Source organism: Pyrus communis, chromosome 5, assembly GCF_963583255.1.
Source record: "Pyrus communis chromosome 5, drPyrComm1.1, whole genome shotgun sequence".
In the NCBI taxonomy this organism is placed as follows: domain Eukaryota; kingdom Viridiplantae; phylum Streptophyta; class Magnoliopsida; order Rosales; family Rosaceae; genus Pyrus; species Pyrus communis.
The window spans coordinates 29,914,961-29,929,965 of NC_084807.1; the positions used below are offsets into that span (position 1 = coordinate 29,914,961).

The following is a 15,005-nucleotide window of genomic DNA, read 5'->3' on the forward strand; positions in this document are numbered from 1 at the left end:
ATCACATACTTCGCAGACTGTAATATCGATGGCTTATTCTTTGAGTTCGCTACGCAAGTGGACAAGTAGGCTGTATATATGAAGTAAGACAGGACATGAGCTATGTAGAGGAGCCAGTGGAAATCATCGACCGACATGATAAAGCTCTAAGAAACAAAGTTATTCTGTTGGTAAATGCGTTGTGGAGAAACCATGCAGTTAAGGAAGCGACGTGAAAAACTGAAGAACTGTTGAGAAATCAATATCCGTATCTGTTTACTTGAGGTAGTGAATTTCGAGGACGAAATTCTCTTAAGGGGGTAGATTGTAATACCCCGTCCTTATTTTCGTAATGTCAAGTGTATTTTGGTATTTTCACATTTCGTCTCTTGTGACCTTAAATTGTGAGCCACTGGACCCATAATGGAAAGGTGTGCCCTTGCTTTTCCCCTTGTCCCATGCACCCCATTTCCCATTTTTGTTTTATCTCTCTCTCTAAACACTTTCACTTTCCCTACACTATCTCCTTCACCTCTCGGCTCTCCCTCTGCCTCATCCTTTCCATAACAAACAACAACAAACAACAATGACAAAAACCCTCCACCACCATCCCCTCCCCTCTAGGTGAACTCACGAACCCATAAAAGCCCCCAAACCCTTATCTTTATTTTAACATTTACTATTCACCGAAACTCTCCGGTGAGTTTCCACCTCTTCCGGCAAAGGTAAGCCTCGAAACTTGTCCAAAAGTTGTAGATCGTGTCTTGGTGTATGTTTGTAAGTAGTTTTGAGAAGTTTTGGTAATGTTTGGACGTAGGAAACTCACGAGGAAATCTTCCCTAGTTTTCCGACGAAGACAGCCACTTTCGAGCCATTTTTTTGGCCAAACCACAACAAGTTAACCGTCAAGAAAAGTATCATTCTCTTCGTCTCATTGAGAAGTATGATTTTTGTTTTTGAATCACTGGATTTCGTTGAGTATTGATGAAGTTATGAACGTTTAAAGTTTACCCAGTTTCCAACGAGTTCCCTAGTTTTCCCGCAGATCAATCATCTTTTAGGCCATTTTTCGGCCATCTTTGGCAACCACTGGGCTTCCAAATAGGTATAATCTTGTTCTATAGTTTCCTAGCTTGGTTTTGATATATTATGGGTTGGATTTGGTTAAGAAAATGAAGAAGTTATGAAGCTTTGAAAATTGCACAGGTTTCCTGCCAAAAACCCAGTTTCTGGTGGGTTTTTAGGCGACTGGGTTGACCCAACCCATTGACCTGACCGTTGACTTTCATTGACAGTCAACATTGACTTTTGGTTGACCTTTTTCGTGTTTTGGCCGGGACCCCTCCTAGCCTAATTTCGGCGTCCTAATTCCAAATCCGCACACCATTTTCCCAAATTCAATCATTTTAGTAGAATTTTATTAATTAGTCCTTTTATGTGCTTAGGTGCGTTTGTTGGTGGAGTTTCCGTCCTCCCTAGTTCAAACGGCTCTTTAGCGACGGAGTATCTGTGAGTGAATCCCTTCCAAGATGCATGATTTTATTACTAGAAATGCATACATGAAAATCATGATTTTATGACTACGTTTTATGAAACTTTTAATGAGTTATCAGATTTACGCTTTATGAAATATCATGCTTCATCGAATTTACGTTATTGAGATATTTATGAATATGATTTATGATATGATGTTGAGCTATCGAGCTTCGATGAGATATATTTTGGAAAGATTATGTTTATGATTTTCTATTCTTACTTAGTGGATATTGATTTGTATATGCCTTCAGGCGGGCGATGTAGGGCCTTTGGGCGGAAGATTTATATATGCCTTTGGGTGGACGATGTAGGGCCTTGAGCCGAAGATTTATATATGCCTTTGGGCGGGCGATGTAGGGCATTCGGGCAATTGTGATACCACTACTAAGCACACTATATACGATATATGTTTTATGAAGGTTTTATGGCATGCTAGGGTTTTCGGAAAACCTACTATTTATTATGCTATATGGGTTTATAAAACTGGGGATTAGTACGTTGACGAGTAATTGTTTTAGTATTACTATATATAAACTTGGTCCATTTATATTTTGTTTTGCGCTCCATTCAGGACTTAGAAATGAGGCATGTGATTGATCCCGACGTTGAGGCATTCCCGTATTAGTATCTTCAAGTCCTCTCGGTGTAGGACCGCTTTCTTTGTAATCTTAAATAGTAGTACGCTCTAATTATGTTCATGCATTATCACTTTTAAATTGTTGGTAGTTGAATATTCTCCTTTGGTCCAATGACCCGTACCTTATTACTATTATTTTGTTAAGGTTTGTATTTGGATATTATATTGCGTGGTTACGTGCGAAAATTATATGCATGTTTCACATGTTCTTGGCATATGCATTCATTAAATAGCTTGCGTCACCCTCGAGTGTCGGCCAACACGTGACTATCCCGTTGTCCTTCAAACACAGGAACCGGGGCGTGTCATGTGGGTGGAGAAATAGTGTAGTTAGGTGACTGAATTAACAAAATTAACCTTAAAAATTAACAAAACTATCCAAGTATTGTGATTAAACATAAAAAATTTAGAGCGAGTGTCAGCAACCTTTTCACCTATTTTTACATTTTAATATTTTCACATGAGAAGAATGTGAATAAAAACAACAAAGTAATTAAGAAGGTTTCTCGCATTTCTCAAATTTTTGATGAAAATTGGACGTGGGTGGTGTATTGTAAATATATGCAAATTAATAAATTGTAAATTTATTCAGTATAGTGGGTAAATGTACAAAAGTCCAGTGCTATTTGTGTAAATTTGCCTAGCGTGCATAGGGGTTTTGAAGAAAGGGCAGAGTTGTGGCAGAGAGGCCGAGTGCGTCGTCAAAACGGGGGACTCTTAACATTTTTCTTGAGCTGCTGAAGGTAGACTGACATATTTCAGCCAAACCTCGCAGTCGCAGGTGAAGAGATATAAGGCAGGCATGGAAGATGAGAAGGCATTGCAGCAGCAGCAACTATTGCTACAGCAGCAACAACAGCAACAGCAACAAAACCAACAGCATCAACAGCAACAGTTATTGCTCCTGCAACAACTGCAAAGGCAACAGCAACAAGCCCAACAGGCCGCTGCCATTTCCCGTTTCCCTTCCAACATCGATGCCCATTTGCGCCCACTCCGACCCATCAATCTCCACCCTAACCCTAATTCCGCTCCTAATCTCCAACAAAATCCTGTTGCCAACCCACGGCAACAGCAGCAGCAGCCCCAACAGCCCCAACAACAGCAGCAGCAGCAGCAACAGCAGAGGGTGATCCGACCCGGGAACCAGGCGGAGCTACAGATGGCGTACCAGGACGCCTGGCGGGTCTGCCATCCCGATTTCAAGCGTCCCTTCTCTTCCCTCGAAGACGCCTGCGAGAGGTTAATTTTTTTACTGATTAGGGTTTCCATCTCATTGAAATCCTTGGTTTCGTTTACTTTTTCGCTTGCATTTTCTATTCTTTGTTTTGCGAATTTAGGTCCTCATATCTTTATCTCTAATTTGAAAATGGAAATTTTTTATTGAAAATTATGACTTAATTCAAACATCTTGATTGACCAACTACAAACATTGTTGAGGCAACTGCTAATTTATTGGGTAATGGAAGAATCCTTGCTCTCATACATTACCTCATCACCTATTCCAGGATATCTGCTAGCTACACATTCTCACATTGTTATCATTTTAATCTCCACGTCAATACCTTGAAATTGTTTGTGCCCTTTGTACTTGTGGGGTTTCAGTGTCATGTCCCTGAAGCAAAGCTCTACTGTCTTTGCTTATATATTCCATGCTGGTTTGCATTTAATAGGACCTAGTTTTACAGTTTGTGATTTTTTTTGATTGAGTTCATGTGCTCCACCTTTTATTGACACATGAGAGTTACTATTTTGCTTAACAGATTCGTTTAGATATAATATCTTGTGCACCTTATGATAGCATCTGAGAGGACTTATGGGAGAAAGTTTGTTTCTGGTCTTCATATGGACTTTGGTTTCAACAGATCTTGAAAACTTTGTCCTTTTCAGTTATTTGGCTTGATTGGAAAGCTGCTATCAGTTAGCTCCCCCAGCTTTCTTAACTGTTTACATTTTAGGGCGGTTTCATTTTTGTTTTCACTGTTTGTTTATATTTTTTATGTGGACTTCTTATCCCTTCGTGTAACTGTATTGTCCTAAAATATAGTTTCTTTCCTTAAAAAAAGAGTTTTCACTTTCCCTTGTTTCCCCTTCTACGAGCTCGCAGCCTACTCCATTAGTAGTTGAACCCATAATCTCGCCCTTCAAAAGAATGTTATCATTAATGGATGAGGAACCAACCTGACTTCCATGGAAATCATGCAGAAGGTTCTTCAACATGCCTAAGCTAATGGATACTTCAAAAGTTAATACTAGTTTATCCAGTCCTGTGGACATTTCTGTATGGGTTTTTGGATTATTTAGCATTGTGTCTAAAGTCTAAACCGATGTCCCAGAATAGCACCTATAATTCATAACACAGTCATATCCTGGACTCATTCCAGAGAAGAGAGAGAGAGAGAGAGAGAGAGAGAGAGAGAGAGAGAGAGGTGTATAATCTTGTGGTAGCAGAATAGTATTAGGAGATTAAATATAAATACCTGGAATCTTGTGTTTCATGTTAATATTACCCTTTACGGCTAGTGCGCCTTATGGGATAGATGGATTAAGCAAAGTGAGTCATCATTACTTGTTGCCCTGGCTATAAGTCCATTTACTCTTAGCCTTGTTATTTCTCTTTATCTGGTAGTTTGCATTCTGCTACATGTAGTTGATGAAATGTCATCTTGAGTCAAAGAGGTTGGTTGTGGATGTGAATGCAGTTGGTATATAAGCTGTTTTGTCCCTCTAGTTATATTTCCCCGTCTTTTCTCCTTTTCTCTGGGGAGTTGTGGTGATCTAAACCATTTAATGTGCTCCGATTTAATTGTTTGAAATGTTTTTGATGTGTCACCCGAACCTGGCCTATATGTTTTTGACACTTATTACCAGTTAGCATAGTCTGATGTTTATGAATAAGGATAATTACAAATTTGTAGACTATGTTACCTTTAAGATGGTGGTGCCTAATTCCCACTTGAAATATTCCCAATTGATGGTTGAAAGTAGTAAGCTTTGTCTCCGGGTGTTTATTTAAATTGCTTATGCTTGAACTTTTGAGAATTTGTGGCACTCCCGAGGCATTCTTATATCTATTCTCCCCTTAAATTGGCAGGTTGCTGCCTTATCATGTAGTGGCAGATTATGAGGCAGAGGAGGATGACAGAATCCTTGACTCTGACACCACAGGCCTGATTCCATCTCGCTCTCAGCAGTGGGATCACAACATATCTTCTAAAGTTGCAGAGTTTACAGCAACATTTGAGAAACAAGCACTAGCCTTTAACATAATTTCCCGTAAGCGAGCTTTGGGGGAATTTCGGTCTGAAGAGAGACTTATGATTGAGCAGGCACTTTGCCAAGAAGAAAAAAGGACATGTCTGGAATTGAAAGCAGAGTTTGATTCAAGAGAGAAAGCTGGCCGGGAAGCTAAATTACGAGCTCAGGCAGAGCAAGCTCGGGTTGAGTCGCAAGCACATGCTGAAATGTTAGCTCGGGCCCCAATAAGGGCAAGTGCACTTGGGTCTGAAGGCAATGACGTTTCGATTGGGCATGACATGAGAGAGCAGGAACATGGGGTTAACCCAGAAGAGATGATAAATGGATGGGGAAATAATATGCAAAGAGATGAGAAGGAACCATGTGAGGATTTTTTAAATGATGAAGAGACTGAGAATGGATCCACGGGCATGCAGGACGGCTGGCGTGAAGTTGGGGAGTTTGATTTGAACACTCGTTAACCAATAAAGCTCTTGGCAAATCATACTTGATCACGGGCAGAGAAGCTGTTTATAAACAGGAAAGCCCATTCCATGGCAAATGAATTAGCATCGGCCGTCTTGGAATTGTTGTGAATTTCATGCAGCATGGGAATTGGAGCAATGCTTTTAAAATTTGAATCACTCGTGGGGAAACTACCAATGAAGCCACATACTGCAGTGACAATGGAAGATAGATAGCTTTTATATTTAATTATATTAGCGGACTGCCTTTGCCACGCTGTCACAGAAGAGAACATTACGTTAAAAGGTTCTCCTTTGAGAGAATTGAGCTTTTTATTTTGATCATTTCTTCATTTCCTTGTATTTTTGAAATCTGGAATTGCGTAGAATGAGAGTAGTTTCTCATGTATGAAGAAGCAGTGGATTATAATTATTTTGCCTCAAAGGGTCTGAAGTTTTAACTTTGATTCCTCTCCATTCGTTTGCAGTACCAAACTTTGTAGAAGGAAGGAGGGAAGGGGGTTGTCACGTCCACAAGGATTTCGATTCCCAAAATCGAAATGCCTTGACAAGGTCTGGATACTGCAACTGAATCAAAAATAAAAGTAACTAAACGGAGGTAGCGAAGGACCAAAACATTTATGGGAAATGCATTTCTGGACAGTAGGAGGCATTTCTCCAAAAATGCAACTTCCGGTTCATGCTGATAAAATGACCCTCCCACCACTATGCAAGCTTTTGCTACTCCAAACACCAAGATCTCATTCATCCAGGTCGCATACACGCACAAAGTACATCATAAGAAAATTAATCTAAACTAAGTATGGTAAGGAGAGGGAGGAAAATGAAGCTTATGAATAGCAGAACAAGCAAAAGAATACACAAAAACAAAAAGTTTCCTACAAAATATTGAGGAGTTGAGAATCCAGTCTCTGCTGCAACTCTTTGATTTTCAGTGAGAACTCTGCTTTTTGCTCCTTGTAGCTTTGTAGCAAGTATTCCTTTCCTTCTATCACCTCCTTCAATTCTCCTACTTCCCTCTTCAGCATCTCAATCCTCTCTCCATCCCCTCTTCCTCTTTCGGTTGCATCAAAGTTGCTTTCCCCATCAGGAAATCCATTCACATGACCATTTCTTTCTTCAGGTTGCCAAATAGTGACCTGGGGTGATCTGTCAATGGGGCTCACATGTCCCACGCAGTGATCAGCGATTGCCTTCCTAAGCCTTTGGATTTCTCTCTCCGAATCAAAAAAGTCCCTGTTTGCTGAATCAAGTTGTGACTGTAGATTGGTAGAATGTGCCAGCTGCGCATTCAGCGAACTCTGCAGCTCTTGAATCTGATCCTGCATCTCTAAGATCATGTCATCTCTTCTCTTCAGTTGTTGCCTCAGTTTTTGTATGACTTCCCGCTTAATGAAGATGTCAGACCCAGATTCTGAAACACACGGAGAATCTGAGCAGTTTGAATAGTGGAGGAATGGCTTTGGAGGCAACTCAAGGTGATCCGGAGAAGATGCCCAGACAAAGCCATTCTCCTTGTTAAATTCAGGGGCTGGAACCATGACTAAAGGCAGGGCACCATCAGATTCAGTCAGCATCTGGTCATTGGGCAGGCACTTCATCTCCATCATGCCCTCAGTTCCTATTTCAAACCCATTACATATATGAAACAACCGAATTATTATAATGGGCTGTCAAATAATATATCACGCTATTGCTCATCAAGCAATAAGGGTGAACTGCAAATAAATTGCAACAAACATAATGCAATTCTAATGAAACTCAACTAGCATCAATCCAAACATAACGCAATTCCATACAGTTCTTCAGCCTCACTCTTCGGAAAGAGTCCAATTGTTGTTATTCTCAACAAAGCCCAGTTAGATTAAGGTGTAGCATTAAAAACTGAACACCGAGTTTCTCATTCTCTTCTTTTTCAATATGGTTGTATCTCACAATATATCAGACAAGCTTTCACACCCAAAGGAGAACCATGCAAATGAAGGTGTAATCAACCACTGGCCAAAACTAATTTTGAATCCTGAACAGAAACTACTTGTTTAAACCTCAGAAATTCCAAGCCAAGAATTTACTACTCCACACCTGACATGCAATTAAAGCAACCACCATCATTTTGTTGTGTCAAGGAATAAACGTTTGAGTGCACACGGCAACCTGCAGACTTTCTTGGGTCAGAGGATTTTCCACTTCCTGAAATTGACAACAGTGTTAAAAGGTCGAAGGAGCCACTGTAAGGAAAAAGCTATACACATTAAAAATCTTCGAACCATTACTAGCATTCTCCTGGGGCTTTGTGTCAAGTGCTTGCTTCAGCTTGTAACCAAGACGAATTGACAATGTACTTAACAAGGCACCACCAGCAATAAGAACCCAATTAGGTCCATCCCCCTGAAAAGGTTTGGATCTCTGAGCTCTAGGCACAGCAGTTGTTTTTGGTTTCATTTTAAAAGCTAGTGGTGTTGGAGGATAAAATTCTGAATCATCCAAGAATGACCTATGTCAAGAAAATACCAAATTTCCATGCTATCTATATGAAAGACATCATCTTAGGTAAATTGAATCAGGAAAGAGAAGTTAATCAATCCTGACATGAAAATTGCAATCACTGATGCATGAATACTAACCAAGACAAATGAAACAGAGAACTGACAGTAAGCCCACAGATTTTCACATGAACGACTTAGAATTACTAAAACGACGGGATATAGAAATCAACAAATAAGTGGTTAATTTCACTGCTCGTGAGTTCCACCCCAGGTACATCTCCTAACCGCCCTATATATGGTAACATTCTGATTCTTTACTTGGAGACTGGAGGACGCGATTGTCCAAATGCACAAGGATTGCCACTTCAATGAAAGTCAAAATGCAGTTTAAAGCTTAGAGTTAAGGATTTAAGAGCTCGTTTGTATATGCTTTTAAAATGACTGAAAGCGCTTTTAGTGAATTTTTTTTTTAAAACCAATCTTTAATAAAGATGCAAATAAATCTTGGAAAATCACTTAAAGTGCTTTCTAGAAGAAGCACATAACTAGTGCTTCTTGCTGAAAGCACTTTAAGTGCTTTTGAACCCAAAAACATTTTCTCTAAAAGTACTTTATGTCATTTTAAAAGTACATTCAAACGAGCCCTAAGTTATCTAGGAACATGGGCATTAAAACCTACGGTTTAAGCCTTCAATGGTTTCTAGGGCAAAAGATGGCCTCAAGAATTTTCCTTTTTTTTTTTTTTTTCCCTCCACAATATGATTAATCTGTTTGAAAAATTATACCTTACATTCATACGATTACAATATACCAAATCAAGTAAAAGTGCAATTACAAATTGCCCGCCCAAATTTCAGCTTGGAAGAGAATAAAACTCTTTTCCTTTGAATAAGAATGCAGAAGGAATTTTGCAGTCTGGGTCTGATAATATAACTAAACCTCATTTGTTTAAGACGTCGAGCTAAAATAATTCCCAAAAACTATACATGGAAGCTGGGACGCAAATCTATAACTCCAATTGAAAACAGAAATGAAATCCACCAACATAAACAAAAAATATCGATTCCAATTTAGAATTTACACACAGACGAGAGAGAAGACTAGTATCTATCATTCGAAGCAAAAGAAAAGAAAGGCATACCTCGTTCGCTCATTGGGTTCGTCCATTTACAGTAGTAGCCATTAGGTTAGGGTTTCTGAAAATTTAAGCAACTGACTCTCTCTGACTCAGTCACTCTGCCCCTTTTGTTTTTCCTTTTTTGCTTCCCCTTTGTAGAAACAAAACAAAATGCAGGTTAAATAATAAATTACAAATTTTTATTAATGCATCGTTCTTATGCCACGTCACCCTTTCATCTAGAATATTGGCAATCCAGTCCCTTCCCGCTTCCCGCTTTCGTTTTTTTATTATTTTGGAATTAGAGAAAAAAATTTAAATGTGGTCTACAAAATTTTATTTTTCTGTTTCAAGTTTGAGTAGTCTAGATAAGTGGATGAAGATAAATAAAAAACTAAAAGCTAATTTTAATTGAGTATTTAAAATTAGCTTGTAGTTTTTTATTTATCTTCAACCATTTAACTAGGCTATTCGAACTTGAAAGCTTATGTATTTTTCTGGACAAAGAAAAAAACTTGACAAGCCTATGCATTTCAGAATATGTTTTGTAAGGAAGTAAAGATTAAGAGGCAAAGCCCCTATGTCAACTCAAGCAAGAAGAGTCAAACAAGTGAAATCACTAGCTCAATTTAAAATGTATATGCATTAATCCTAATTTGCCAAGGTAAGAAGACAATAAATAAGAATTTTCAAATCACCCTCTATAGCACGTTTAGTATGAATTGTAGGATTTGGATTCCATCCGGATCGTCTTTGGAGGATCCTAAAGATTCTTACATCCTATTCGCTTATCGTACATTGTGCGATCATAAATTATTTTATTAAAAATTAAACACAAACAATGCGGTCAGAAATTATTTTAAATTATTTTATTTAAAATTAAATACAAACAGTATTTAATAATTTATGATCACATAATTTACGATGAATGGATAGAATTTTAGTATCCTTATCTTGAATGATGCCCATTTTGAGAGCCAAAGCTTGAGCCATGAGTGTTGAAGTTATTAGTTGTTTTGTACCCGCAACAACAAGAGGAGAATCATCATGATTTCTGGTAATGAAACCACCAACAATATTCAAAAATACATTTTAATCCCATTTCACCCTTGATTATATTTGTGTGATCCAAGCAACTTCAAGGCAAAATGCACGACTTTAAGCTTTCTACTATCCTTTGAAACCGAATATGTGAACTCCAACAAATGTGGTTTTATCTCAACTTCTTAAATCTGAAATTATTTAAGTTTATTTTTTATTTTTTCCTTTTCAAATGTTAAGCTCACTATGAATCTTATTTATTTATAACTAGTTTAAAACACGGTACTTCCAACGTGATGCAAGTAAAGAGGGGAAATTTAGAGTCAACTGAACTTGTACAACTTGTCACAGACCAAAGGCCACTCTCTGCACAGAGTCATGACGTTTTTTGCTGGGCATTCGAATGAGGCCTGTAATATGTAATTCTGTAATTGCCCTGCAAAATCGTGCTCTGTGAAAAGCATGGTTAAGGATCATGGTACACATCCAAATCAAATTTTTGGTAGTCATTCAGTATAGGGAAAAAAACACAACAGAACATAATCCTTGATGCAGGAAGAAGTAATGCATCCTATGCTACGCATCTATAAGAATAAAGCAAATATGTGATCGACAACCACTGGGAACTGTTGCATCTCGCAACGCGTGACAAGGTCAGAAAACGATAATCGAGAGAAGTTGGGATTTGGTTTCGTGACTAGTATTTTTATCTTTCCATAGCTGTAAAAAAGGGTCAACAGAAACAGTACGATTATGTCTAGCACCATAAACATCTTTGATTAGGTCAGTTCTTTAGTCTGAAGTCAGGCTGTTGAATGTATAATTCATCTATATCTAAGCCAAATGAGACTGCATCAACTCACTACAAATGAAGATAATGTGCACTTGGAAGTGGGAGAGAGATAATACTTGGATGTGTTAGTCAAATCTGGTTTGCAACTTCCTTCCTCAAATTTCAATAAGGACTGCAGTTCCTTTATCATGTGCCTTCCTGCAATGCATCTTTGATAAAATGATGCCTCCTGCCAATGTGCTTAGTCTTCTAATGAAATACAGAATTCTTAGTAATTGCAATGGCAGAAGTGTTATCACAGTGAAGGGGAGTAACTTCAGTTTGTAATTCTCCAAAATCTTCCAAAACAAACCTCAGCCATATTGCTTGAGTTGTAGCTTTTGATGCAGTTATATATTCAGCCTCTGCAGTTGAGAGTGCAATACAGTTTTGCTTGACTGAAGCCCAAGAGAACACACCACTGCCAAATGAGGATGCATATCCTGATTTGCTCTTACTGTCCTCCAATGAACCACCCCAATCAATATCACAGAAGCCAATTAAACAAGCTTTTCTTCCTTTCACATACTCGAGGCCATAATCCAAGGTCCCCTTGATGTATCTGAGTACCCTCTTTGTAGTTCCATAGTGTCTATTAGTAGGACAGTGCATAAATCTTGCCAATAGACTTGTTGCATACATTATATCTGGCCTTGTAGCAGTGAGATATAGAAGGCTTCCCACAATACTCCTATACATTTCCTCACTCGCAAATCCACTTCCATCATCTTTAGACAACTTCTCAGTAGCTACAAGAGGAAGTTGTGACAATCTTTGCTTCATTTAATCCAAACTTACTCAGTAAAGAATTTCCATACTTCTTCTGATGAATGAAGATGCTAGAGTTAGTTTGAATCACTTATATCCCAAGGAAGTGATGAAGAAGTCCCAAGTCTGTCATCTCATACTTCATTTTCATATCTTCCCTGAACTCTTCTAGCATTCATTTGCAACTGCCAGTGTAGACTATTTCGTCCACATAGATAGAAACGATCAAGACATCTTCTCCTCTTGCCTTTATATACATAATTGGTTCACTCAAGCTCTTCTCGAAACCACACCGTGAGAAATAGTTGTCAATCTCTCCATACCAGGCTCTTGGAGCTTGTTTTAGACCATAGAGAGCCTTATGAAGCTTATACACATTTTCCTCCTTGCCTTTGACTACAAAACCTTCAGGTTGCTCAACATAGACCTATTCTTATAATACTCCATTCAAGAAAACTGATTTCACATCTAACCAATGTATTAAAAGCGTGAGGCGTGGGCGAGACGTTCGACGGATAACTTAGCCTAGGTGTGGGCGAAGCCTTACCGGACCTGAAATAATAGAGGACTGCTGAGAAAAACAGAGGAAACAGGTGAGAAAAATAGAGGAAATAAGGACTCTTGGGGTTTTAAAAATAAAACAAAAACAGACTTGGCCAAAATGACGTTGTTTTGGTCCAAGTCATTTAAAAAAAAAATTAAAGACTTCGCCACAACGACGTCGTTTTGGACCAAGTCTTAAAAAAAAACAAAAAATCCTTCTTCTTCTTCGCGGTCGTCTTCTTCGTGAAGACACCGCACATCCTATAACCCTAAACCCAGATGACAGAGCTTGAAAAAAGAGCAGTTGACTTATATTTTGGGTCGCGGATGGATCTAGGAACGCCCACCAACTGCCTATAGGCGCGTCTTAGCCGCCTAGTGTCGCCTTGACCATGCCTCGACGAGTTTTCGCCCACTCCCATTGGGCAGAGGCGTTATCACTCCCGCGCTGCCTCCAAAGCCGTCTCAGCGCGCCTCGGTGCGCGTCTTTTAAAACATTGCATCTAACTGATACAATTTCCAGTTCCTTTGTGCAGCCAAGGCTATTGAGGTTCTAATAGTGTCCAACCTAGCAACTGGTGCATAGGTCTCATTGTAGTCCAAACCGGGTTTCTGTGCATAGCCCTTTGCAACCAGCCTTGCTTTAGGTATAGGGGTTTAGGGTTTAGGGTATAGGGGTATAGAGTATAGGGGTTTGAGGGTTGAGGGTTGAGGGTTTGAAGGTTTGAGGGTTAGGGGTTTAGGGTTTGGGGTTTGGGGGTTTAGGGTTTAGGGTTTAGGGTTTAGGGTTTAGGGTTAGGGGTTTAGGGTTTAGGGTTTAGGGTTTAGGGTTTAGGGTTTAGGGTTTAGGGGTTTAGGGTTTAGGGTTTAGGGTTTTAGGGTTTAGGGTTTAGGGTTTAGGGTTTAGGGTTTAGGGTTTAGGGTTTAGGGTTTAGGGTTTAGGGTTTAGGGTTTAGGGTTTAGGGTTTAGGGTTTAGGGTTTAGGGTTTAGGGTTTAGGGTTTAGGGTTTAGGGTTTAGGGTTTAGGGTTTAGGGTTTAGGGTTTAGGGTTTAGGGTTTAGGGTTTAGGGTTTAGGGTTTAGGGTTTAGGGTTTAGGGTTTAGGGTTTAGGGTTTAGGGTTTAGGGTTTAGGGTTTAGGGTTTAGGGTTTAGGGTTTAGGGTTTAGGGTTTAGGGTTTAGGGTTTAGGGTTTAGGGTTTAGGGTTTAGGGTTTAGGGTTTAGGGTTTAGGGTTTAGGGTTTAGGGTTTAGGGTTTAGGGTTTAGGGTTTAGGGTTTAGGGTTTAGGGTTTAGGGTTTAGGGTTTAGGGTTTAGGGTTTAGGGTTTAGGGTTTAGGGTTTAGGGTTTAGGGTTTAGGGTTTAGGGTTTAGGGTTTAGGGTTTAGGGTTTAGGGTTTAGGGTTTAGGGTTTAGGGTTTAGGGTTTAGGGTTTAGGGTTTAGGGTTTAGGGTTTAGGGTTTAGGGTTTAGGGTTTAGGGTTTAGGGTTTAGGGTTTAGGGTTTAGGGTTTAGGGTTTAGGGTTTAGGGTTTAGGGTTTAGGGTTTAGGGTTTAGGGTTTAGGGTTTAGGGTTTAGGGTTTAGGGTTTAGGGTTTAGGGTTTAGGGTTTAGGGTTTAGGGTTTAGGGTTTAGGGTTTAGGGTTTAGGGTTTAGGGTTTAGGGTTTAGGGTTTAGGGTTTAGGGTTTAGGGTTTAGGGTTTAGGGTTTAGGGTTTAGGGTTTAGGGTTTAGGGTTTAGGGTTTAGGGTTTAGGGTTTAGGGTTTAGGGTTTAGGGTTTAGGGTTTAGGGTTTAGGGTTTAGGGTTTAGGGTTTAGGGTTTAGGGTTTAGGGTTTAGGGTTTAGGGTTTAGGGTTTAGGGTTTAGGGTTTAGGGTTTAGGGTTTAGGGTTTAGGGTTTAGGGTTTAGGGTTTAGGGTTTAGGGTTTAGGGTTTAGGGTTTAGGGTTTAGGGTTTAGGGTTTAGGGTTTAGGGTTTAGGGTTTAGGGTTTAGGGTTTAGGGTTTAGGGTTTAGGGTTTAGGGTTTAGGGTTTAGGGTTTAGGGTTTAGGGTTTAGGGTTTAGGGTTTAGGGTTTAGGGTTTAGGGTTTAGGGTTTAGGGTTTAGGGTTTAGGGTTTAGGGTTTAGGGTTTAGGGTTTAGGGTTTAGGGTTTAGGGTTTAGGGTTTAGGGTTTAGGGTTTAGGGTTTAGGGTTTAGGGTTTAGGGTTTAGGGTTTAGGGTTTAGGGTTTAGGGTTTAGGGTTTAGGGTTTAGGGTTTAGGGTTTAGGGTTTAGGGTTTAGGGTTTAGGGTTTAGGGTTTAGGGTTTAGGGTTTAGGGTTTAGGGTTTAGGGTTTAGGGTTTAGGGTTTAGGG

General features: G+C 39.4%; 3 protein-coding genes across 6 annotated transcripts; 1 reads left to right on the forward strand and 2 right to left on the reverse strand.

Annotated features, from left to right (window-relative positions):
* The first annotated feature begins 2,813 nt into the window (after positions 1-2,813).
* On the forward strand, positions 2,814-6,337 carry LOC137734849 (uncharacterized). Its single transcript, XM_068474153.1, has 2 exons — positions 2,814-3,394; positions 5,247-6,337. The coding sequence occupies exons 1-2, from the start codon at positions 2,955-2,957 to the stop codon at positions 5,869-5,871; spliced, it is 1,065 nt and encodes a 354-aa protein (XP_068330254.1). The 5' UTR covers positions 2,814-2,954; the 3' UTR covers positions 5,872-6,337.
* Positions 6,338-6,525: 188 nt separating this feature from the next.
* Positions 6,526-9,622, reverse strand: LOC137734848 (uncharacterized). 4 transcript variants are annotated; one of them, XM_068474149.1, is made up of 4 exons: positions 9,502-9,621; positions 8,148-8,348; positions 7,957-8,064; positions 6,526-7,495 (listed from the first exon to the last, which is right to left on the reverse strand). In XM_068474149.1, the coding sequence occupies exons 1-4, from the start codon at positions 9,512-9,514 to the stop codon at positions 6,753-6,755; spliced, it is 1,065 nt and encodes a 354-aa protein (XP_068330250.1). In that variant the 5' UTR covers positions 9,515-9,621; the 3' UTR covers positions 6,526-6,752. The 4 variants fall into 4 exon arrangements, with proteins under 4 accessions (XP_068330250.1, XP_068330249.1, XP_068330253.1 ...); XM_068474148.1 differs by having other exon boundaries at positions 6,529-7,495; positions 8,142-8,348; XM_068474151.1 differs by having other exon boundaries at positions 6,532-7,495; positions 8,142-8,401; positions 9,502-9,622.
* Positions 9,623-11,560: 1,938 nt separating this feature from the next.
* LOC137734593 (secreted RxLR effector protein 161-like) lies at positions 11,561-12,133 on the reverse strand. Its single transcript, XM_068473829.1, has one exon. The coding sequence runs from the start codon at positions 12,131-12,133 to the stop codon at positions 11,561-11,563; it is 573 nt and encodes a 190-aa protein (XP_068329930.1).
* Between the last annotated feature and the right edge of the window lie 2,872 nt (positions 12,134-15,005).